The sequence below is a fragment of the Abramis brama genome (genome assembly GCF_963993115.1).
Source record: "Abramis brama genome assembly, chromosome: 4".
NCBI lineage: Eukaryota > Metazoa > Chordata > Actinopteri > Cypriniformes > Leuciscidae > Abramis > Abramis brama.
Genome location: NC_139966.1, coordinates 50,842,033 through 50,865,074, shown reverse-complemented (window position 1 = coordinate 50,865,074; position 23,042 = coordinate 50,842,033). Strand labels below are relative to the sequence as shown.

Below are 23,042 nucleotides of genomic sequence, written 5' to 3'. Positions count from 1 at the left end.
CCGGCAGTAAACACTATAAATCTCAGTCCAGCATAGAAATGTATTCTGTACTGGTTTAATCTGTTCAATTTCAGCAGATGAGGCCTTGTGATCTCACAAAATCTATTGTTTTCCTTTGTTGCATTGTCTATGCAGCAATTAACCCCTGCTTGAGAGGTGTGTGCCATGAAAACGCAGTGTGTGCGCATACTGGGCCTAACAAGCATGCCTGCACGTGTACAGAAGGTTACAGTGGAGACGGCCGTGTCTGCATGCCCATCGACCCCTGCCAGACTAACCTGGGCAACTGCACATCTCGTTCTACGCGCTGTGTGTATGACGGCCCTGGAAAGGTGTGTTCGTGTGTGTGTAAACATTGTAACACGCTTTGCACTTATCTGAGCCACTTAAATGTACAGATTGCTTTGATTATGGTTTGCCCATCTTCACAATCCTGCTGTTTTCCACAGGCTCACTGTGAGTGTTTGGAGGGGTTTGTGAAGTTTGTTGAAGGGGTGGGCTGCAGCATAAAAGATATATGCAAACCAGACTCTTGCCATAAATATGCCGCCTGTGCCACAGTGGAACCAGGAAGAGTCGAGTAGGTGAAAATTTCCAATTGCTTTATTTTTTATGGATTTTGTTCACACTCTTTTTCACAAATTCAAAACCACGGCTTCAATTCCAAACATTTTAGATGTAAGTGCCTTGAAGGTTACCTTGGAAATGGAAATATATGCTTTGGGAACATACTTCAGCAGTTGCAAGACTTGAATTCAAAGCCAGGAGGGGAGTGGACGGGTCAGCTCTCCAGTGCCATCACACTGTTCAGTGAGTGACTTATTGTGTTTTCACCATTTTTTTAAAGATATTAGGTGTGTTCGACTTCATGCAGCATTGCACAGAACAATCAGCTTCTGACTTGAAGCGGTGCATGCCGCTTATAAACTTTTTCCGAATTGAGATGCCACTGATGCCATGTTACTGGGACATATGAAATCAAAGTATCGCAAGAGCAAATGAAGAGCAGTAAGCTGGCTCAGTCAGCACCGCTTATTCAGAGTAGCTGCACGAGCTCCGATGACAACACACTGTTTCACGATTGGCTGGATTCACCAATGAGAACACTGACGTGTGTTTCATATTTATTCTGACACTGTTAGTTCTGCTAATGCACACAAATCCGTGCTTTTATAACAGTAAAGACTCTTTTCATGTAATCCGAATGTTATATTGTGTCATGGTTATCAAAACAAAACTGACAAAAAATATATACCCCATTTTATTGGTATTTAAATAATATAGGCTTATGTTGAACTTTATTCTTTTTATATATATCTTTGGGGATTTAAGAAACACTGCATAAATGCCATTGCATTAGATAATGAAATATTTATCAAAGTGGGATTCATTTGGAAGACTTAGATTTAAGCATCTAATCCACTTCATTTGGGATAAAGTATGCAAACACTGCATAAGCAGAAAGTATTCGACTTGGCGAAATCTCGCAGATCGGTTAAATGTAGTCGAAGTCGAACACACCTAGAGTATCAAAATGACCTGAGAATTAGGTAGACATACAGTATCTTGCTAATTTTATTTCTGCTGTTTCAGATAAAGTAATGGTGTGGCCCCTGACCTCCCTTGGACCGTTTACTGTGTTCGTGCCAGTGAACAAGGCTTTTAAAGGCACATCTGTGAGTTAGACAGCACAAACACACCCACATATGATACATCCATCTAATACATTCAAACAAATGCTAAAAGCACGCTTTTGTTCCAGGTGAGAACCCTGCTGGCTAACGAGATGAGAGCTCGCTATCTTGCTAAGCTGCACATGGTTGCGGGAGAGGTGAACTCTGACTCTCTGAAGAAGGGAATCCTCTTCTATACTCTGACCGGCATGGCTGCCGAATCAATGACAGATGTAGGTGATTGAATCCAGGTTGTGTGTGTGCGTGTCCCAATTGTTTTCAAGGATGTGCAAATGCAGGATACAAGAGCGGAATCATCATATCCTGTTTCTTCCCTAAACTCTTTCCTGCTCAGATCTGTGTGTGTGTGTGTGTGTGTGTGTAATGATGACAGAGAATCATTAGATTGTGTCTCAAACTGGCAAACTTTTATTATAAAGGCAGAGCAGGTAAAGATCCGTCTCCATGGTAGCCGTAAGAAAGGAACGCTTGTGGAGCCAGACATCTTTGCCTCAAATGGAATAATTCATTTGGTTGATAAGCTGATGGATGCAGTTCCTTCTACTGTGATAAGCGAGAAAGAGGTTTGTGAAGCTGAAGGATTTCTTGGAAATTTGTGCTATATAAATGTCATACACTGATATAACATGCAAATGGGAGTTGTTTATATTTTATGTTGTTTGTTAGGATTGCCAATTTGTTTATCTCTTATTTTCAGGAAAACCTGTTGCAGATTCTCTCAAAAAATGGAAAGTTCTCTCAGTTTAAGTCTCTCCTTGAGGTAACAGAGTTTTAAAGTCGATTAAACCCTAAATTCATGCACTTTAAGACATTTGATATTTTGTATTGCCTTTATTATAGGGCAAATATTTGCTCACAAGATTTTTGTAATGTTTTCGAAAGAGGTCTCATAAACTCTCAAAGGTTGCATTTATTTGATTAAAAATACAGTAGAAACAGTAATGTTGTGAAATATTATTACAATTTAAAGTAAGTGCTTTCTATTTGAATATATTTTAAAATGTAATTCATTCCTTTGATAGCAAAGCTGAGTTTTTAGAAGCCATTACTCCAGTCTTCAGTCACATGATCCTTCAGAACATTTCTTATTATTATAGGTGTTGAAAACCGTTGTACTGATTAATATTTTTGCGAAAACATTTTTGATTCTTTATTTAGTTTTTATTTATTTCTGACCCCTTTGATATTTCTGTTTCTCAGAAAACCAATGTGGCAAAAGTTTTAGAAGAAGAAGGACCTTATACACTATTTGCCCCAACAAATATAGCCTTTACGTTCCTAAAGCCTGGCTATTTAGACTTTCTTACTTCTGCGGAGGTACAGTGCAAATATATCATTTAATTGTGTTCTGTCCAGTCACAAAACCATCACTTTACATTTTCTTTTCATTTCTCCCAATTTAGGGTAAGACAAAATTACTTGAACTGATGCGCAACCACATAGTGTCCACTTCTCAGGTTTGTGTGTGGATGTCTACGAATATATGTGTTCAAATCCATTTCTAGATCATCATTGATTGGGTACTGTCTGTTTTATCGTGTGCAGCTGAGTGCCAGCTTCATTGTGTCGAACCCTCGTGCTGTGACCATGGCCGACCAGGTCCTGACATTTAATGTGACGACTGCTGTGAGTAGTGATCATTTATTAAAAAGAAAATATTTGTGCATTGCTCAGACATACTCCTAAATCCACATGTGTCTTTAATGAAGTAATAGCATATTTCAGCAAGTTTATTTCAGGGGCCATCAAAAGTATTTGTGCATTTAAGAAACACTGCATGAATTCCATTGCATTTGATAATAAAATGTGAATCAAAGTGGGATTCATTTGGAAGACAGACAGCACAAACACACTGTTTAAGCAAAACAAATGTGTTGCAAAATAAAATTGTACTGAACTATTACTAAAGGTAACACAAACATTTTGCCTATTTGTACACATTCTAGTGGTCAAACGTTAATGTTCATAGTTAATGTGATGAACTACACCTGTAGTTACTCTAATAGGACACCTGTGTGAATTTGAGAGTAAATGACCACTGAAAATAATGTTACTGAAAACAATGCAATGAAATTGAGACATTTTAATTGTGATTTAGGGGTCAAAATGCTTGGATTATAAAACCACTGATTCTGTCACACATAGGGGCAGATCCTGGTCAATGGGGAAGCTGTGCTGGAACTGGATGTTGAAGCAAAGAATGGCCGTCTCCATTCAGTGGAGGGGCTGCTGATCCCTCCGTCCATAGAGCCCATCCTACCTCACAGGTGTGACACCAAAGAAACCAATATTTACAAGGTAAGCCGTATCTCCACTTGTGTTGACCAACCATAGCTGTAACAATACACCTTTCTGTCTTAAAGGTATTTCTATGTCAGAAATCCACCTACTGTCCCAGTTTTATGTATAAAGACAACTACAAATAAGCCATTCAAAGGATGATTTGCTGTGAACGCTGTGGTGCTAATTGAACAATGGCAGTGGGGGATAGTGTTCAAAACACCTCTTAGGAAACAACAGAAATTACACACTACATCTTTAAAGTTGTTGTTTGCACTTTTACATATAGACCTTTCGTTTGCAAGAAGTGATTGGCTGCATCCAAAATCACATACTTCCTTATAATACAAAAGGCAAAAAACATTATGTGACTAGAGTAGGAAGTCTGAATTCACAGTACTCATAAAAGAGTAGGCAAAAAGTACCTAGATGACTTTCTTCTTCATGAGAGATTCTGAAGTGTGCATACAATGGACACTTTACTATCCTTTGAGACCACGGGAGAGTTTGTGAATTGCAGTGAAGTGACGTAACGGACACTGGTTGGTCACATGACAATGACAACATGGTGAATGTAGTATGTCTGAATTACATTCATACTACACACATTCATACTATATAGTACATACCCTTTTTAACGGTCGCAAAGTAATTACTTATTCAAAATAAGTACCTACTCGAGAGTATTGAATTTTGGACGCAGCTCTAGTTACCATACTGACACGAGAGTGTGTGTCTTCTCTTCTCTTTGTCACAGGGTTCATGCGTTAGCTGTACACTTGTCTCCAAAACTACCTGTCCAACTGGTGAATCACTGGTAACCTGTTACATATAATACTATTAGTGCATGCTATCATTTAATACAGTAAAGCTTAAGTTAAAATATGTAACCTTACCTTTAAGTCTCAGTAGAACTCAGTAGTAAATTGAAGTGAAATTGTACACTGATTTTTTTGTTTTTGTTGCTCCTTTTTTGGACTTCTCATACTCAGGAAATATTCTCCAGAGGCTGTGTGTTCAGAAAGAGTGCTTTTGGCATGACCATACCCACCCATGGCTGTGCCCTCTTCTGCAATGAAACAAAGACTGTGAGTATTTGTTTCTCTATATTTAATACATTCAAACCAGGAAATGACATCATTTGCAACTGCATCTAGTTTTGCTGGTCAATTTGATCCGGTCAAATTAGCCATTATTTGTCTTAACCAGACCCCTCGCTGCTGTAAAGGTTTTTTTGGACCAGACTGTTCCCCATGCCCCGGTGGTTTCACTGCCCCCTGTTCCTCTCATGGGAAGGTAAACCGCATGCACATAATGCTCATACTGTTACAGTATGCTACTTTTTAGGTGTCAAAACTTTTTCGTTTTTTCTTTTGTTGCAGTGCTCGGAAGGCATCGATGGAAATGGCACGTGCCAGTGTGAGCCCAATTTCAAAGGATCACACTGCCAATACTGTGCTGACTCCAACAAATATGGCCCGTTTTGTGACAAAAGTATGAATTTATTTTACACCACTAAGTTTGGGAATAATTCAAATGTTTAATAACAATATTTACTTTGCGTCCCTCTCATATACCAGCTTGTGGATGCATCCACGGAGTGTGTGATAACCGTCCAGAAGGCAGCGGTAAATGTAAGCAGGACTCCTGTAAAGACGGTTATGCCGGAGAGTTCTGTGAGCTGCAGACCCAGTCGTGTGGGCCCAATCAGCCTTGCCATGCCCATGCCAACTGTGTGTCCAATAGGGAAGCGCTTATGTGAGTGTTCTATCTCCTTCCATGTTTTATAGGGAGACAGCGACAGAAATCACCTGTGCTTAATTTATTTATTACATTTTATACTTTAGGCATAGGGATTTCATACTGGGGTTTGGAGAAGTTTCAAAATTCCAAAATTTCAAAGAAGAAAATATAAAAAAAATGTAAAGAAAATGCAGTTTAGACTGATATTTATTGTTAAAAAGTGCTATACAAAAAAAAAAGAAAAAGAAATTATAATTATAATTATTATTATGTCCAGATTTAATTATTCCATTATTAATATTACTAAAACATTGAGTTTTTCAAATAAAAAAATATTAAAAATGTAAAAAAGGAAAAAGACCAACATTTATTGTGAAAAGTTCTATACAAATAAATGTGAATGATAATAATAATTATTAATCATAATAAAATTAAAAATTTTATGTAGATATTTAATTATTTCATTTTTAATATTACACTGTTTTTCTAACACATTATGAGTCTTTTAAAGAAAAATGTAAAAAAGAAGAAAAAGTTACTTTAGACCAATATTTATTGGGAAAAGTGCTATACAAATACAATGAATTGGAATTATTACAAATATTATGAATTAATATTATTTCCAGACTTTATTATTTAATTTTTATCATCACACATTGAGTCTTACATGTATAGCTGTTTTTTTAATTGTGGGAAGGAAGTCCTTTACAAAGGGGCCATCATATTTAAGTTTTTTTTGCAGAAAAAAGACAAAACATTTTAAGAAAGGGGAATGCATATGATATATGGCTTGTACTTGTTACATTGTTTTATTTTAGGTGTGTATGTAAGCCTGGTTACCAAGGGGATGGATACATGTGCATTGAAAGTGATCCTTGCGCTTTACCACATCGCGGAAGCTGCAGCGTCAATGTAAGTCAAATGCATCTGTGTGCTTGTGTTTTATGTAAGCATGCCATGATAACATGTTTATTCTCGCTTACTCTCAGGCCAAATGCATAAAGACCGGTCCAGGCACACACACATGCCAGTGTCTGAGTGGCTGGAGGGAGGATGGAGATGAGTGCCAGGCCATCAATAACTGTCTGGATCCATCCAGAGGAGGGTGTCACCCCAATGCCACCTGTATCTATGTGGGCCCAGGACAGGTGAGGGGGTCGTTGTGATTTCCAAACCCCGTCTTCCTAGATTTAGTCAAGTCACCTTTGTTTATATAGCACTTTATACAATACAGATTGTCTCAAAGCAGCTTTACAGTGATAACAGGAATTATGCATTTATGCATTTCGGCTGTTGTTCAGCTGTGTTGATTCAATTCCGTTGTAAAGATCATCAATAATTAAATTAGTTCAGTTCAGTCAGATCAATAATATTGTTGAATATTAAGTGTCCCCAACTAAGCAAGCCAGATGCGACAATGGCAAGGAAATCAAACTCCACTGGTGACAGAAAGGAGAAAAAAAACCATGGGAGAAACCAGGCTCAGTCAGGGGTCCAGTTCTCCTCTGGCCAACGAATGAACACAGTGTGATCATGATTCAGGCTGCATCAAGATATTTACAGTATTTTTGATGATTGATATTCTCCCTAGAGTGATTGTGCTTGCAAAAGTGGTTACCACGGAAACGGGAATCAATGTGAACCTGTCAATCAGTGTGTGGATCAGAATGGTGGATGCCATTTCCTGGTCAGTGTTCGAACAAGTCATCACACACCTGCACAGATCTTTACATGCAATATACTGTATACATGTATGCACATCAGCTGCTTCCTTTCATTTTGACGTTTTCTCATAGGGTACATGCAAGTTCCTGACCCCAGGTGGATGGCAGTGTGTGTGTGAGGACGGCTACGATGGTGATGGAAAAATTTGTTATGGTACACTAGCAAAGGTATCGTATATGACTGACTATATGTTAAAGGTATATTTGTGGTATATATGTGGTTATGCAGAGGCACAACTAAATAAAAAATTAAATGCAATTTTTTTAACTGCTAATACTTCAAACTGTATTTGTATAACCTATTTACTTGTTATTAGTAGAACCTATTTGTATTTATGATTTGTATTATCATAATATTCTTAAAGTTGTTTAATTTTGTTTTTGTAGGAGGTGGCAACAAACCCAAATCTTCAAGAATTCAACCTCTGGATTGCTGTAAGTTTTAAATTTTAGTGTTCTGAAAGTATTTATGCAACAGCTAGTTCGACTTTAATTAGTCAAGCAGGGACTGCTGATATTCAGTCTTCGGATATTTTTTTTTTTTTACTTGTATCACTCCACTTGTCTGTGTTTGCACATTCCTGACAGGCTGTTTACATTTAGTGATGGGGAGTTTTTCTGCAGGTTACATCGTACACCAGTAGGTGGCGACAAATGACTCTTTATTAGTGAGTCAATAAATCATTCATTCAAGGGTTAGGGTTAGGCTCAAAAAACACTGCCTGCTTCTGAAATCGCATACTCTCTTGAGTAGGTAGTTATATAAAAAATACTTGCTAAAAAAGTATGTTATTTATAGTGTGAATGTAATCCAGATGTAATACGTTCGCCATGTTCTCATTGTTAGTTGTCCCTTCACTGCCATTCACTAATCCTCTCCCATGGCCTTATGGGATAGTAAAGTGTCCACCATATGCCCACTTTAGAATCTCGCCGGAAGTAGTAGGTCATCCGGGTACTTTTTGTCTATTTTGAAGGCAACCAACCACTGATTCATTCAGAACCTAAATGAGTGAGTCATTGAATCATTCAGTCCTTCGATTCATTTAGATAAAAAAAAAAACACTGTTTCATTCAGTAATGTCACTACTAAATGTGCAACAGTTCTGTTGTGGCTTCGTTTTGGAGCAAAAATAGAGCAAAAATGTATAAATGTTGTTTTTTGAGTTCCTAATAAGTTCTGGAATATTCCATAGCGAGCGGATCTTTCTCAGCTACTGTCAGAGGCAAACAATTTCACGCTCTTCGTGCCATCGGCTCAAGCCACAGAGAAAATAAATAAAGAAGACAAAGACTTCTGGATGACCCGCAGTAATCTTCCTAGTCTTGTAAAGTAAGTGTGGTCATGCAACCACATCAGCTAATTTGTCAGATTGCAATATTTTTGGTAACAATTAATTCTTGTTTCACTCCTTTACTTTAATACAACTTGCTGGGGTTTTTTTCTCTCACAGAAATCACATAGTTTCTGGGATATTTGCTCTAAACGATCTTTGTACCTCCCCATCCCCACGACTGGTTTCCCTTTTGAAAAGGACACTTCCTGTTTACACAACCAATGATGTGAGAGGGAAACATCTTATCTTTACCATTAGCCCCAGTGCAATTTTGTCTGTATTTGAACTTTGCTATGAGATTTTGTTTATCATTCTGTGTTTCTCTCTTTTTATCCAGACAACCAATGTTGCAGGAGGAAATATAACTTTTGGAGATATGGCAGCAAAGAATGGAGTTATACATCTTATTGACAAAGTAAGCAACTAGAGTCTTTCAATATTGTTCTCAAATAAAAACACATACAACTTTGGTTGTCATTTTCTACAAATTGTATACAGGTTGCCTAATTATGTTGTTGTGCAAAAAGTGTGTGGTTTCACATTTTTATCCTAAATTTAAAATAAAGGGCAAACTTATTGATGTAATGATTTTGTGTGAATATGCACACACAAATGCAGAACAAATACATATGCACAGATTGAAGAAATATGCCACTGTTGTCCTCTCCAGGTGTTGATTCCTGAGCGACAGATGAGTGAAGGTTTGCTGGAGGTGTTGAGTCAGAGGTCTGATCTCTCTCTCTACCGCAGCTCTCTTTTGGTGAGTGTCTAGTCCTATAGGCCTGCCACACCTCAAATGACAATAATCGTACTCTGCATATGGCTTGGACTGCTGTGAATTGTGTTTTTGAATTGTACTTATTTTGCCAGAAATATAACCTGACTAACGAAATGGAGGAGTCTACGGGCTATACGGTGTTTGCTCCGACAGACAGCGCAATCCAAGAATACCTCAGAAGAACTGGCAAGGAGTCACTGGTATCATACAAACACAAATACACAAAGCCTTAGTGGTTACAAGTGATATTAAGTATATAGTATCTCATTCTTGTGTAATGGATTTTGTGTGTGTGTGTGTGTTTGTTCCCAGGGGTTAAATGTGACCCAGTATCACATTATACTGAATGAGACTTTAAAAGATGGAGATTTGGTGGATGGACTATATAAAGATACTATGCTTGGCTTCTCGTACCAACTGGGAATTTTCCGACAAGAAAAGAAAGTAAGTAATGGGTAAATTTTCAACCTGACTTTAAAAGTCAACCTGTTACAGTAAATTAAATGTTTAGTCATGGATATATAATGGATTTCTCTGCCTTAGTTGCTTGTAAATGAGGCTGAGGTGAACGTGACCGATATAGAGACCAGTAAAGGGGTAATCCACACAGTGTCTGCTGTCCTGAACATCCCCAACAACCGCTGTGACAGAGCTACCTCCAAAGTGTTCCGGGTGCAGTATATCTATTTAGCCTGGTCATTTTCTTCTTTATCCTTTGAATATCCATTTTAAATATGTATATTGTGTCTGTAGGGACAGTGCATGGAATGCATCCGACCAACTAAGAACCCTTGCCCTTCAGGAACAAAAAGACTGGTGTGTGCACACATAAAGTGGTCCCAAAAATGCTTATGTCAAGATTTCATTTTAAGATATGGTCATTTTCACGATTCACTTTTGTACTCAAACTTTAAAAATATCAAATCTGTTATTTTTAAAAATGCATTTATAATGTCTGATATCAGTTTGATTGGCTGAGACATTCAAGCAAATTGATAAATTACACATTTAGATTTTTCCACATAAATGAATATAATTTTATCAGATTATTTAATTTTATTTGATCAATTGTAATCTTTATTGATATTTTAAAAATGAAAATTATTTTCAAGTAACTTCTGTTTGATAGATTTAGCAAAGCGGTAGAAATCTGTCCACATTCCCCTTTGTGCTGCACTTACTGGGTTGGGTAAAAATAATGTTTCCTATTAATTGTTTATTCTCAGATGAGGCCAAAGACAAGATGCATGTACAGTCGAGTATATCATGAAGAGACACTGCTGGCCATTGGATGTAAACATTTTTGTGAGAAAGTCAACATTGTATGTACATTATACATTCTCTTTTCACATTTATTCTTGCATTTTTCATAAGCGGCAGGAGCTTTCTGGATTTCAGAATGGAGGAAATGTTAGTTTCAGTATGAAATTACTTTTTCTCTCTGTTTGCAGGAAAGAAAGTGTTGTGAAGGGTATTATGGTATCAACTGCGAGAAGTGTCCGGGGTCAGAAGGTCAGCCCTGCTTTGGCAATGGTGTGTGTGTAGACGGGATCAACGGCACAGGGGTCTGTCAGTGCAACCAGGGTTTTAACGGCACTGCATGCGAATCTTGCCAGGATGGCAAATATGGAATTCACTGTGATCAAGGTATCAGAGATTTAAAAGCACATCCTGCATACTCTGTGAACAGTGATCTCATACAATATGCACTTTCTTTCTGTTTAGAGTGTAAGTGTGTCAACGGACGCTGCAAAGACAATGTGGATGGAGACGGCAGCTGTGCCTGTGATCTGGGCTGGAGAGGAATAAACTGTGCCATTGGTATGATTCTTATCTTTTGCACCCATATATTCACTGGCTCAAAGTATTTGGATGCCTTTCAACATTAAAGAATATATGAAGAGTTCAGATGCAAAAGCCTCTAAGTGCCATCTGAAATTTTCTTCTAAAATGATCATTTTTATCAAGCTCGTATATTTAAATTCAGTAATTTCACTTAAATGGCAATGAAAATTACCTATTAATTGTCATTTAAGTGAAAAATGATCATTCTAGAAGAAAATTTCAGATGGCACTTAGAGGCTTTTGCATCTGAACTCTTCATATACAGTATATATAAATATATTGTAATCTGTAAATAAAAATGAAGATATGTTAACTATTTTCAGCTATTACATCAGATAAGTGCGGAGGAAAGTGCCACAGCAGTGCAAAGTAAGTTTGCTTTCAAAATACCCACTACCAAACAGGTAGCATGTTACCTTTTATAGACCATAGTGTAGGAATATGGTAATCATTCAGTACCATAGTTTAAATCAAAGTTCTACAGTACTACCATCTGTATCACAGAAATGGCACAGTCCCAAAGCATTCTTGGGTGAATCTCATGAAATCTATGAATAACATGAGCTTTACTCATGAAACTTGAGCTTTAAAATTGTTTCAGCCACCTTCAAGGCCTTAACATCAAGAGCTTCTTAGGCAAAAAGTGTCTTTTAAGAGGAATCTATACAATTAGCAACAGGTACACCCTCTAACTGAGGGAGTGGTTTGAAATTAGTCAAATTGGTAAATAAATTATAATTGGTTTCTTGGGAACAATGTATCTAGAAAAAAAAAAAAGGTTTTCTAGACCTGCTTCAGAAGAGGCGTACACCTGTTGCTAATTTTCTCATCTACAGTTGGTTGAGCACTTGCTTTTTAATGTTTTGTGAAATGTTCCACCATGTTTTTGTGACCCATACATTCTATGGTTTTTAAATATTGTATTTACAGTCATTGATCTTGAGTTGACTTGTTTGTGTGTTGTAGCTGCTTGCTGAACGTAGTGGACAGCACATATTACTGTAGTTGTGCTGCAGGATTTCAGGGCAATGGCACATATTGTACAGGTAAGCATCTCAAGAAACCTTCAAACACTTAAATAACTGTTGTAGCCAATGATTTAGAATGATGATTTTACAATATATGGTGTTATCTCCAACTCAAGCGGTAGATGCATGTGCAGAGAAAAATGGTGGTTGTTCAGACCATGCCGTGTGCAAGCGTACTGTCCCAGGACGGAGAATATGTATGTGTCTTCCCGGTTATGCAGGCGATGGAAAAGTATGCGTTTGTAAGTGTGCGTTTAATACTCAATTTGAAGGCTAATGTACTCACAACACCACTGTCCTAGGTTTAAATGTCCAGGAAACACAATTTATATTTAAACACAAATATATTATGAAAGTACTGTTGTGCATTTTGTTGTGCAGAAAGGTAAACAATTGTATTTGTAATGTGTTACTGTGTGTGTCTGAAGCCATCAATCCATGCCTGGATGTTAATAACGGGGAATGCCATGCAGATAGTGACTGCATTCATACAGGCCCTAATAAGGTAGGAGGCTAACATACAGACCATCCACAAAGCCAGGAAACAATCAAATACAATTGTATAAGTGAATCTCACAAAACCATGTCCACAGCACATTTCACTCAAATACAAAAAAACCCTGCCCTTTGAAGGCCACAGTGCTGAAGAGTTTAGCACTAACACACGTGCCTGTAGTTTAAATCAAATGTTTTGATTGTCTGGTTTGAGTGCGTTTAATTCAAGTTGTTCAATGAATACAAAACTACAATACAAAGATTTTAAATCAGCATAAAAGGCAGCACAAATACTACCATACTGTATAAACTTAAAGCGATAGTTCACCCAAAAATGCGATAGTTCACCCAAAAATGAAGATATGTTTGTTGAAAAGTTCGACTTCAAAAAGTTCATGTTTGGGTGAAGATACAATGATTTGATTCAGCTTGAAATAATGGCTGTACTAATACTACCATGATGTATAAACAATAAATTTTCATTACTTTAATTGCATTAGTGAAGAGAACTGGACAAAGTCTGCATTAGTATGAAAGTGACAAGATGAAACATGATAATTAAGACCATTAACAAACAAAATATTACATTTGATTTTGGATTGTATAATGATCTGGACATGATTTTGAAAGACTCACCCTAAGAATAACTTTGAATTGATGCAAAGATTTTTTTTTTTTTTTCCTCTCCCAGTCAGCATGCTACTGCAAACCAGGCTTTTCTGGGAATGGAAAGCAATGTGAAGCCATCAACGTCTGTAAAGAGGTACATGATTTTTTGATAGCTGTATTACAATGACTACATTAGTTCTCAACTGGTTTCACTGCACAACCTTAAACCATAATCGTCCTTTAAGTCAAAAGACTCAATCTATCATTGGTTACTAAAGGTTTAGGAATGTCAATGGTTTGACTCAAACAGGCCCACTTCTACATTAATTTCGGAGTCAGAACCCGCCAGTTGACAACCACTGTATTACATTAACTTGACATTGTGGCAGCTTAAATAATAGCATGAATAACATGGTACACAATTACTTGTTTTGTCAGAAAAATGGAGGATGCGACAGTTATGCCTACTGTACCATGACAGGGCCCCTGGAGAGGAACTGCACTTGTAGGCTTGGCTTTATTGGTGATGGAGAGAGTTGCAAAGGCACCCTGCAGAGGGTTAGAAGTACAGAAAACAAACAGGCACACAAGTGAAACAATACCTTAACAGTCAGTTCAACTCATTTTTCCTTTTTAGGAGATCCTAAGAAGAAATGCTGAAAATATTTACGCGGGACTGTTGGTAAGCTGAATTTTAGTCATTTACACAATCTTGTTTTTTACCCTGAGATTGTGATCTGACTGAGGATTCTTTTTTTTTTTAAACAGAGGATTAATCCTGAACTCGGAAATCGTGGCCCTTTCACAGTCTTTTTACCCAGTTCAAAAGCTTACAAACCACCAGAGGTAAGACTTGAGTGCTGCACTATAATGGAAAGAAAGTTAGTGAACCCTTTGAAAATCTGACTTCTGCATTGATCACTCAAATGTGGTCTGATCCAATTAAGTTTAAGACGAACACAATCTCACTTAACTTACGCACAAACAGTTGTACTCTATTCTGTTGAAGACGTTGACAGACTGGAAAGTGTTACAACTTCACCAAAAGCGAAGTGGATTCAATTAAGGAGATGAGATTGGACATGTGGGTCACCCTGCCCTTTAAATAAAGGCACACAGAGCCTGGTTACTTGCAGATCTGCTCTTAAAGATCGGTTAGAGGGAATCATACAGTGATCACAAATGCTTTCACAGGATCTCTAGACCTTGATGGGACAATGACCCAAAGCACACAAGTAAATCAAAAGAACGTCTGAAAAAGATGTGTCCTTAACCTGAAAAAGAAGAGAAAAGAAGTCCTGACCTTAAGCCAGTTGAGATGCTGTGGCATAATCTAGAGAGTTGTGCCATTTAGACAACCCCGAAATATTGAAAACTAAACACTTGTGGGGAGGGGCGGTCCAAAAATAGTTGAAACTGCTAAAAAAAAAGATATAATTTGGTCTAAGTTTTGCTGTTTAAAAGTGATTTACAATCACTAAATTCAAGAGCTCACATACTTAAGAGGTGTCCAATCCTGAAGAGTTTCTCCAACCCCAATTAATCAAGGTCTTCTGGATTAAGTGTGTTAGGGCAAGTTAAAGCTAAACTCTGCATGACATTGGCATCCTCCAGGAGGACCAAAGTGTTTTTCTATAATTTACAGAATAAAATAATCAGACCACATTTTAGGAGTAATCAATGCAGAAATCCAGATTCACAGGGTTCACAAACCAATGAGACCATGTGAATGTTGGGAGCTTAGTTTGATGACCATTTTAAAAATATTTACTATTAATTAATATAATACACTGCACAAAATATAGTATAATATAGCATAACTAACTAATTGACTTGCAATGTGTCTGGCCGCTAAACCAAGTAGCTTAAATAGAGTTTATTTAATTAAAGGGATAGTTGAACAGATGATATTTTAAAGAATGTCAGTAACCAGACAGTTGTCGGCAGACTCGGCACCATTGACTTCCATAGTTGAAAAAAAATATATATACTATGAAGTCAATGGGTGCCATCAACTGTCAGGTTACCAACATTATTCAAAATATCATCTTTTGTGTTCAACAGAAGAAAGAAACTCATGCAGGTTTGAAAACTTGAGGTTGAGTAAGTAAAGACAATTTTTATTTTTAGGTGAACTAGCCCTTTAAAAGGACTAGTAAGAAACACTTCTATACAACATTAAAAAGGCCAAAGCTTACCATTAGAAAGTGCAGGGTATCGCAAGCTAAAAAAGATAAGAGAAAAATTAACTCCTACAAAACAAAAACAGGAAAACATATTGAGCTTTATTGATTGATTCAACATTTTAAAATAGAGTGGGGAAAAATCCACTTACTTGAAGCCGGTCCATGAGCAAGAAAACTGCTCACACACTGCAGTGAACCATCTTACAGCAAATGCCTGAAGCTAATTACTTAAATGGTAGCAGTATTAGGAGCATGCATGCTCATTGGCTGACAAATGACATGCCTATTAGCTCATTTGCACAGGATGCAAGCTGATTAGCTGGCAGATTACAAGTAGATGACCTATCAGCTTGTGCCATGACTGGCTGGAAGATTATACATCAAGTGATATGTCAAAGAATGTTGTGGTCAAAGAATCCAATTAGATTGTCACTGAGCCAAACTCGAGAATAGAAAAGGAAAATATGGTTAATTGTCATTTAAAAAAATGTCCCAATGCTCTTAAAAATTCTTCAGACTTTAAACAATATGACCTGGTCATGGACAGGTTTTCTGAGATTCACCTAAATAGCCTTTGACTGTACATTATATCTGTCTCTTAATAAGTGTCAAGAATAGTAAGAGGATGTTGTGATGTGATAGTGGGTTTCTTTAATGTTACTGATTAGTCCTGCTTTTATTTAGTTGCCGGACTTTGAAAAGATGGTTCGCTCTAAAAGCGCCCAAATCCTGAGGTACCACATAGTGGCCTGCCGTGCCCTCCTGCCAGAAGAGCTAATGCAGCCTCGTAACCTGACCACACTTACTGGTGACATCCTCACCATTACGTACTCAGAGGTACAGTGTACCTGATGCACACTCAGTATGATGACTGCATAAGATAAGTATTTAACTTATTATTTGTTTTCAGGACACTATTTACATCAATAACAAAGCCAAGGTGGTGTTCAGTGATCTCGAAAGTAGCAATGGGATTTTCCATGAGATTGATAGTGTCCTAGTGCCTCCCAGTTTCCAGATTCTGAGAGACAGGGATCAAGACAGCTCACCGGTATGTCCCCACAGAATAACTTTGACAATATTCATAATTTATTTTTTGATTCATGCCAGTGGTAATAAAGCAAGCATAAAATAGTGAAATAATAATGATAGATTTTTATTGTCATTTTCCTTTTTTTTTTCTTCTGAAAGCGTAACCTCTCAGAAGTGGTCAATATCCATGGCTTCAAGACATTCTACAAGCTTCTCGAGGTAAAATAAGCAAAAATATAAATGCTAATTTTCTAAATGCTCTCCAGTCTACACAAAACTTGGCTTATCCTTTGTATGCCTTTTTTGAAATATTATATTACATGAATTGTTATTTTTAAGAAGAACCCTGTATTTTCTAATGAAATCCACCAAGTTTCCAAGTTTTATATAAAGCTTTGTTTGTTTAAAGGACACAGATACATTGAAGTTGGTGATGGACCCAATTCATCAGCCTGTCACCCTGTTCATGCCCACGGACACTGCAATGGCCGCCCTGGCCCAAGAGCAGAAAGATTACCTGTATGCGATGCATAACCGTGATCAGCTTGCCGAGTATCTTAGATACCACATCCTGCGTGACACAAAGGTTGGTCTCTATCCAGTCAGTGCATTTAATTTTTTTTGGCAAGGCCATGGCGGTACAAGACTAACTCACCATTACAGGAAATTCAGTGTTGACTCACTAATGCATCATTTAAATGTATTACAATTTATTGTGTGTCCACTAGCTCCTGCCGGCAAAGCTCATGCATGCCAGCTCTTTAAAAACACAACAGGGCTCAGATCTGTCAGTGGCCTGCATGGGGGAAGAGCATATAGTGAGTATCTTTTGAGATAAAAAGATTTGCCTTTGGGTATTCACATTTCTATTTTAGTTTATTTATTTTTTAATTAACCATGCATCATGTTGTGTATATTTATTATTCAGGGGGAGCTTTATGTGAACGATAAAAGCTGTCGGATTGTAAAGAGAAACATTGATTTCAATGGAGGCATGATTTATGGCATTAACTGTCTTCTGAATCCTCCAAGCCTTGGGGGGCGCTGTGATTATAAGCACACACTTGATTTCACTGTGAGTCCTAAAAAAGTTCAAATTATTTTTACTGTTTACATCTAACTACATTGGCTGCATTTAACTCCACTTTTAGACATGCACTTGCAAACATACAGAGCCCGGGAAGTCAATTTGTGGCCCCTCCCCCAGTCTGTGCCGACTGTCCTGGCATTTAATTTACCCCCAACCACATAATACTTTTAGCTACAGTACCTTAAGATGACCTTTTTTTACACAATTTTCTTTTCAATTGTGTAATTTTTAATATTTTCCCCAACAGCCTAAGCATACATACAGGCCAATATAGTGCATAAAACAAATTCATAAGGGACAATAAACGTAAATAATAAAATCAGCTCCACGGCGGATTCCAAGTGATCAAGGGCGTTACATTTAAACACATTGCAAGAGTTCTGCCAGTAGTGGTCACTCGTGCAACGTGAGCAATACATACGAGTGATCGAGATATAGGGAAGTTAACAAGGGAGAGCATAAAAAATGGACTTAAATCCAGCCATCGTAGTGCATTGTATGATTTGCATAATATGTACTGTCCAATTTGCATCAATGCTAAAGTGATCAGTTCAAATCAATCTACCTTTTTGGTTTCTTGAAAAACATTTTTTTTTTTTTTTAGTTGGCTTGCAGGTATTGTGGTCGCACTTACTCGGAGTGCCCGTTTGGAAGCAAGCCACAGGTAATTTTCATCTTCATCTGAAGCTAAACCTTAAATTAGTATATTATGTAAAGAATATTAAGAATATGTTTACCGTATATGGTAAACCATAATTTACCATATACGGTATCTAGTCAGCTCTTATTAGTTGTCATGGATTTAGGACATACTGAAGGGCTAGTCCCATATTTTTTTTAAACAGCCAATAGCCTTTAGTTTTGTCACAACTATGATCCATGATTTGCTACTATCGGACACAGGTGGGATTTGGGGAGGGACATTCTCAGTCTGGAGAGCGTTTCTTTTTCTTTTTTTCTGACTAAAATGAGATATTTTTACTAAACTAAAAATCATGAGTAATCAGTGTTTTTGTCTCATAAGACTGTCCATTATAAATGGATATACACTACCAGTTAAAAGTATGGGGTCAGTAAGATACATTACTTCTATTCAGAAAAGGATGCATTAAATTGATCAGTGACAGTAAAGAAAAGACATTTATTTACAATGTTTATAATGTTACAAAATATTTCTGCTTCAAATAAATGCTGTTATTTTGGAGTTTCTATTCATCAAAGAATCGTGAAAAAAAATGCATTACCACAAAAATATTGAGAAGCACAACTGTTTTCAGCATTGATAATACTTTCTTGAGCAGCAAATCAGCATATTAGAATGATTTCTGATGGATCATGTGACACTGAAGACTGCAGTAATGATGCTGAATATTCAGCTTTGCCATCACAGGCACAAATTACATTTTAAAATAAATTAAATAGAAAGCAGTTCATAATGTTTCACAATATTACTGTTTTTACTGTACTTTTTAGTGAATGTGGCCTTTGTGAACATAAGAGACAAAAATAAAAAATCAAATTCAGTTAATCAGATAATGCTTTTTTAAATCCAGTTCAATTGTGCTTTCAATCTAGGGGCAACAAAAGTGTGTCCTTCCAGATGTTTTGATGTCTAGGTATCCAGGATGTCAGTCAACATGTAGAATGTTCGTATGGAAGCCTAAGTGCTGTACAGGGTACTACGGCAGGGACTGTCTTGGTAAGCAGTGTCTCGCTGTACTATTCACAGTAAATTGTTGTCATATATCCCAGTTCGAACTATTGCTATATGCAGATTTTACATCTCAAAAACCTAATTTTAACTGGGTGTGTAGACTTTTTCTAGACACTGTATTTAGAAAAACAGTTATTTTGCCAGTTGATGAGCATTATCCTGTTCTGTAGCATGTCCTGGGGGTCCAGGATCCCCTTGCAGTAACCATGGCAAGTGTGACGAGGATCATTTAGGCAATGGCACCTGCACTTGCGATGCTGGATTTATAGGTATAGCCTGTGAACTTTGTGTGGATGGCCATTTTGGACCGGATTGCAAAGGTAAACTTTTTTTCAAAACAATTATATGTATATGTGTGTGCGTATGTATGCATGTGCGTATAGTTGGTTTATTTCCTCTCTTCATTAGCCTGCAACTGCACAGAACATGGGTCATGTGATGAGGGTCCTAAAGGTACCGGTTCATGTTTTTGTGAAGAGGGCTGGACTGGTCCACAGTGTGAGAACAAATTAGGTACAGATCTTCTCATTAATCTTTTTGTTTTGGGGTTATTTAACAGACTACAGAAAGACAAGCATTACTTTATACTGGCAAGTCCGGTTCACTCTGCATGTATTTCTGATGTTACAGCTGATGGTCCTGTTTGCAATCCGGCTTGCCATGAGAAGGGCGTCTGCATGGAGAATAATACCTGTGTCTGTCAACCCTTCTATGAAGGAGATGGTATCACCTGTACAGGTACATACAGTACATGATGATCTCAATAGCAATGAGACAAGAGCAGAAACTGTCCACTAACTTCTATCTGTTCTGCAGCGGCCAATATGTGCAAGTACTGGAACGGCGGCTGTTCTAAGGATGCTAAGTGCAGTCAGAAGGGGGAGAAGGTCAGCTGCACGTGTTTCAAAGGTTACTCCGGCGATGGGTTTGTGTGCACACCCGTTGACCTCTGTGCGGATGGTGAAAATGGCGGGTGTCACGAACACGCTACCTGCACCATGACCGGAGCTGTAAGCAGAACTTTCTCTTTCATTATAGCTCTTTAAACTGAATGTGGTCTTTATAAGTTGGGTTTACACATCGATAAGCATATGTAATGCGTGTTGGTCACCAGGGCAAGAGGAAATGTGAGTGTAAAGACAACTACATCGGCGATGGGACTGATTGCGAAGCAAAGCTGTTGCCAGTCAATCGTTGTCTACAAGATAACGGACAGTGCGAATCAAATGCTAAGTGCACGGACCTGCACTATGAGGGTGTGTATTCTGCATATAACTCCTGCTTTTATAAAAGTTACTTTATTTTTCATTTCAAAAACTAAATTAAAAAAGTAATTCATTCATGTGATGGCAAAGCTTAATTTTAAGCATTATTGCTCCAGTCTTCAGTGTCACATGACCCCTTAGAAATCATTCTAATATGCTGATTTTGGAATAATATTATTGTTTTTGCTGCTTAATATTTTTGTGAAACCTGTGATACACTACCATTCAAAAGTTTGGGGTACGTGTTTATTCTTTTTTTTAAAGAAATTAATACTTTTATTCACCTAGGACGCTTTAAATTGATCAAAAGTGACAGTAAAGATATTTATTTCAGAAGATTTCTATTTCAAATAAATGCTGGTCTTTTGAACTTTCTATTAATAAAAGATCTTGAAAAAAAATATTTCATGGTTTGTACAAACAATATTAAGCAGCAAAAACTTTTCAACATTGATAATAATAATCATTATTAATAACTTAATCAATCAATTAATTTATTTAATCAATCAATTAATGTATGTCTTTAATTTATTCATTACTTGAAATTAAATGTAATAAATTTGAATTATTTTATATTTAAAAATAGTAATTTTTACTGAATGAAATATTTATAAGCAACAATTCTCTCAACCTGTATACCATATTCTCGACCAAGAATACATGCAGTGATGTCCATCTATGAAATTAGCCTAAACAAAGTACCTTATGTTTGTGGAATAGACTTAACTGGGTGTGTAGACTTTTTCAAGCCACTGTAATAGAGCCACCGATCTATAACTAAATATAGAAAACAGTTATTTTGCCTGTTGAAGAACATTATCCTGTTCTCCAGCATGTCCTGGGGGCCCAGGATGCAGTAACCATGGCAAATGTGATGATAATGCCTGTTGTCTATGTAGGCAGCTCACTAGGTTTTGAAAGAAAGTTAACGACTTTTTCCTTTGTTTAGATAAAACATTAGGGGTTTTCCATTATCGTCCCTCAAAGGGAATATACAAACTCAACTACACGATGGCGCAGGAGGCCTGCAAAGAGGCAGGAGGAACTATCGCTACCTACACACAGCTGTTATATGCCCAGCAGGTGCCGCTCCTAACGTAACACAAACATTTTAGGCTGCTGTACATTTGTCTGAATGTTAACGTGTGTCTTTTCTCTTACGCTTGTCCTGCAGGCAGGTTATAACTTGTGCGCAGCAGGCTGGCTTGACAAAGCGAGGGTAGCGTATCCCATGAGCTTCTCTAACCCAAAATGTGGCTTTGGACATGTGGGTATTGTGGACTACGGCATTCGCAATAACCTGAGTGAGACGTGGGACACGTTCTGCTATAGAGTGAGAGGTAAAAGTCCTCATGGGATATTTGTGAAGCTGTTCTATCAGTGTATACAGGCAGGGACAAGCTTGGGTTTAGACTGATTGTGTGTGTTTCAGATGTGAAGTGTGAGTGTAAAACTGGCTACATTGGTGACGGATACTCCTGTACAGGAAACTTGCTGCAGGTTCTCTCAGCCAGACCAACCCTGTCTAACTTCATGTCTGTGAGTAGAGCTTCAGCTATTGACAGAATTACCGGCGATCGTTTTGACTCGACCCTCAGTATGTTAAAAAAATGGACTTACAATGGAAGTCGATGGGGCAAAGCTTTCTCGAGGGTTGAAATGTGAAGCTTGTTTTTTTGTTAAAGAATAGAAATGATTTATTTTTGGGCATAGTGAATCTTCTAGGGTGTAGCTATCTGACTGCTCTGTCTTTTTCAGCAAATCCTGAATTATTCAACTTCTGCATCAGGAAAAAAGTTTGTGAATCGCTTAAGTAATATTACTATCCAGTCCACTCTGTTTGTACCTGATAATGATGGCCTCTATACCAACCAGGTGACTCACACATCCACCAATTATACTTTTATTTTTTGTTGCCATTTGTTGTAAATTTAAAGTTAAATGTAAAATAAACTTTGTACAAAATATGTAGTGTAAATGTAAAAATGTCAACTCCAAAATTTTCTGCCAACCCTCTTGGTTAATGTCCCTTATGTGTTCAACAGACTTTGAGCGGCAGAGACATAGAGCACCATCTACTGGATGGGAGGGCTTTGGTACTGCAGGCACTTATTAACATCACTCATGTCCGAACACGACTGGGACAAAGCCTGACCATCACCAGCATCCCGGATCTCCAGAACCCTCAAGTAATGGTGAGGATATAAGTTACTTCATTACTT

At 37.5% G+C, this 23,042-nt stretch overlaps 1 protein-coding gene across 1 annotated transcript in view; it reads left to right on the top strand.

Moving 5' to 3' along the window:
• stab2 (stabilin 2) overlaps positions 1 to 23,042 on the top strand; it is a 30,838-nt gene that overhangs the window by 5,561 nt on the left and 2,235 nt on the right. The window contains exons 8-65 of the mRNA XM_084110922.1: positions 136 to 332; positions 450 to 580; positions 677 to 810; positions 1,594 to 1,676; positions 1,763 to 1,906; positions 2,114 to 2,257; positions 2,392 to 2,454; positions 2,895 to 3,011; positions 3,098 to 3,151; positions 3,240 to 3,320; positions 3,840 to 3,992; positions 4,732 to 4,791; positions 4,967 to 5,062; positions 5,184 to 5,270; positions 5,357 to 5,468; positions 5,555 to 5,732; positions 6,536 to 6,629; positions 6,707 to 6,865; positions 7,309 to 7,404; positions 7,514 to 7,609; positions 7,829 to 7,876; positions 8,638 to 8,774; positions 8,896 to 9,004; positions 9,116 to 9,193; positions 9,449 to 9,538; positions 9,649 to 9,756; positions 9,869 to 10,000; positions 10,100 to 10,228; positions 10,310 to 10,372; positions 10,783 to 10,878; positions 11,008 to 11,203; positions 11,282 to 11,377; positions 11,725 to 11,770; positions 12,368 to 12,447; positions 12,546 to 12,671; positions 12,858 to 12,934; positions 13,616 to 13,687; positions 13,972 to 14,091; positions 14,171 to 14,215; positions 14,302 to 14,379; positions 16,404 to 16,556; positions 16,630 to 16,770; positions 16,911 to 16,970; positions 17,161 to 17,337; positions 17,480 to 17,569; positions 17,680 to 17,826; positions 18,446 to 18,505; positions 19,417 to 19,540; positions 19,726 to 19,875; positions 19,964 to 20,068; positions 20,186 to 20,293; positions 20,372 to 20,565; positions 20,670 to 20,811; positions 21,770 to 21,903; positions 21,995 to 22,160; positions 22,253 to 22,359; positions 22,579 to 22,695; positions 22,866 to 23,015. Of these exons, the coding sequence (XP_083967048.1) occupies positions 136 to 332; positions 450 to 580; positions 677 to 810; positions 1,594 to 1,676; positions 1,763 to 1,906; positions 2,114 to 2,257; positions 2,392 to 2,454; positions 2,895 to 3,011; positions 3,098 to 3,151; positions 3,240 to 3,320; positions 3,840 to 3,992; positions 4,732 to 4,791; positions 4,967 to 5,062; positions 5,184 to 5,270; positions 5,357 to 5,468; positions 5,555 to 5,732; positions 6,536 to 6,629; positions 6,707 to 6,865; positions 7,309 to 7,404; positions 7,514 to 7,609; positions 7,829 to 7,876; positions 8,638 to 8,774; positions 8,896 to 9,004; positions 9,116 to 9,193; positions 9,449 to 9,538; positions 9,649 to 9,756; positions 9,869 to 10,000; positions 10,100 to 10,228; positions 10,310 to 10,372; positions 10,783 to 10,878; positions 11,008 to 11,203; positions 11,282 to 11,377; positions 11,725 to 11,770; positions 12,368 to 12,447; positions 12,546 to 12,671; positions 12,858 to 12,934; positions 13,616 to 13,687; positions 13,972 to 14,091; positions 14,171 to 14,215; positions 14,302 to 14,379; positions 16,404 to 16,556; positions 16,630 to 16,770; positions 16,911 to 16,970; positions 17,161 to 17,337; positions 17,480 to 17,569; positions 17,680 to 17,826; positions 18,446 to 18,505; positions 19,417 to 19,540; positions 19,726 to 19,875; positions 19,964 to 20,068; positions 20,186 to 20,293; positions 20,372 to 20,565; positions 20,670 to 20,811; positions 21,770 to 21,903; positions 21,995 to 22,160; positions 22,253 to 22,359; positions 22,579 to 22,695; positions 22,866 to 23,015 (6,530 nt within the window). The remainder of the gene's footprint in view (positions 1 to 135; positions 333 to 449; positions 581 to 676; positions 811 to 1,593; positions 1,677 to 1,762; positions 1,907 to 2,113; positions 2,258 to 2,391; positions 2,455 to 2,894; positions 3,012 to 3,097; positions 3,152 to 3,239; positions 3,321 to 3,839; positions 3,993 to 4,731; positions 4,792 to 4,966; positions 5,063 to 5,183; positions 5,271 to 5,356; positions 5,469 to 5,554; positions 5,733 to 6,535; positions 6,630 to 6,706; positions 6,866 to 7,308; positions 7,405 to 7,513; positions 7,610 to 7,828; positions 7,877 to 8,637; positions 8,775 to 8,895; positions 9,005 to 9,115; positions 9,194 to 9,448; positions 9,539 to 9,648; positions 9,757 to 9,868; positions 10,001 to 10,099; positions 10,229 to 10,309; positions 10,373 to 10,782; positions 10,879 to 11,007; positions 11,204 to 11,281; positions 11,378 to 11,724; positions 11,771 to 12,367; positions 12,448 to 12,545; positions 12,672 to 12,857; positions 12,935 to 13,615; positions 13,688 to 13,971; positions 14,092 to 14,170; positions 14,216 to 14,301; positions 14,380 to 16,403; positions 16,557 to 16,629; positions 16,771 to 16,910; positions 16,971 to 17,160; positions 17,338 to 17,479; positions 17,570 to 17,679; positions 17,827 to 18,445; positions 18,506 to 19,416; positions 19,541 to 19,725; positions 19,876 to 19,963; positions 20,069 to 20,185; positions 20,294 to 20,371; positions 20,566 to 20,669; positions 20,812 to 21,769; positions 21,904 to 21,994; positions 22,161 to 22,252; positions 22,360 to 22,578; positions 22,696 to 22,865; positions 23,016 to 23,042) is intronic.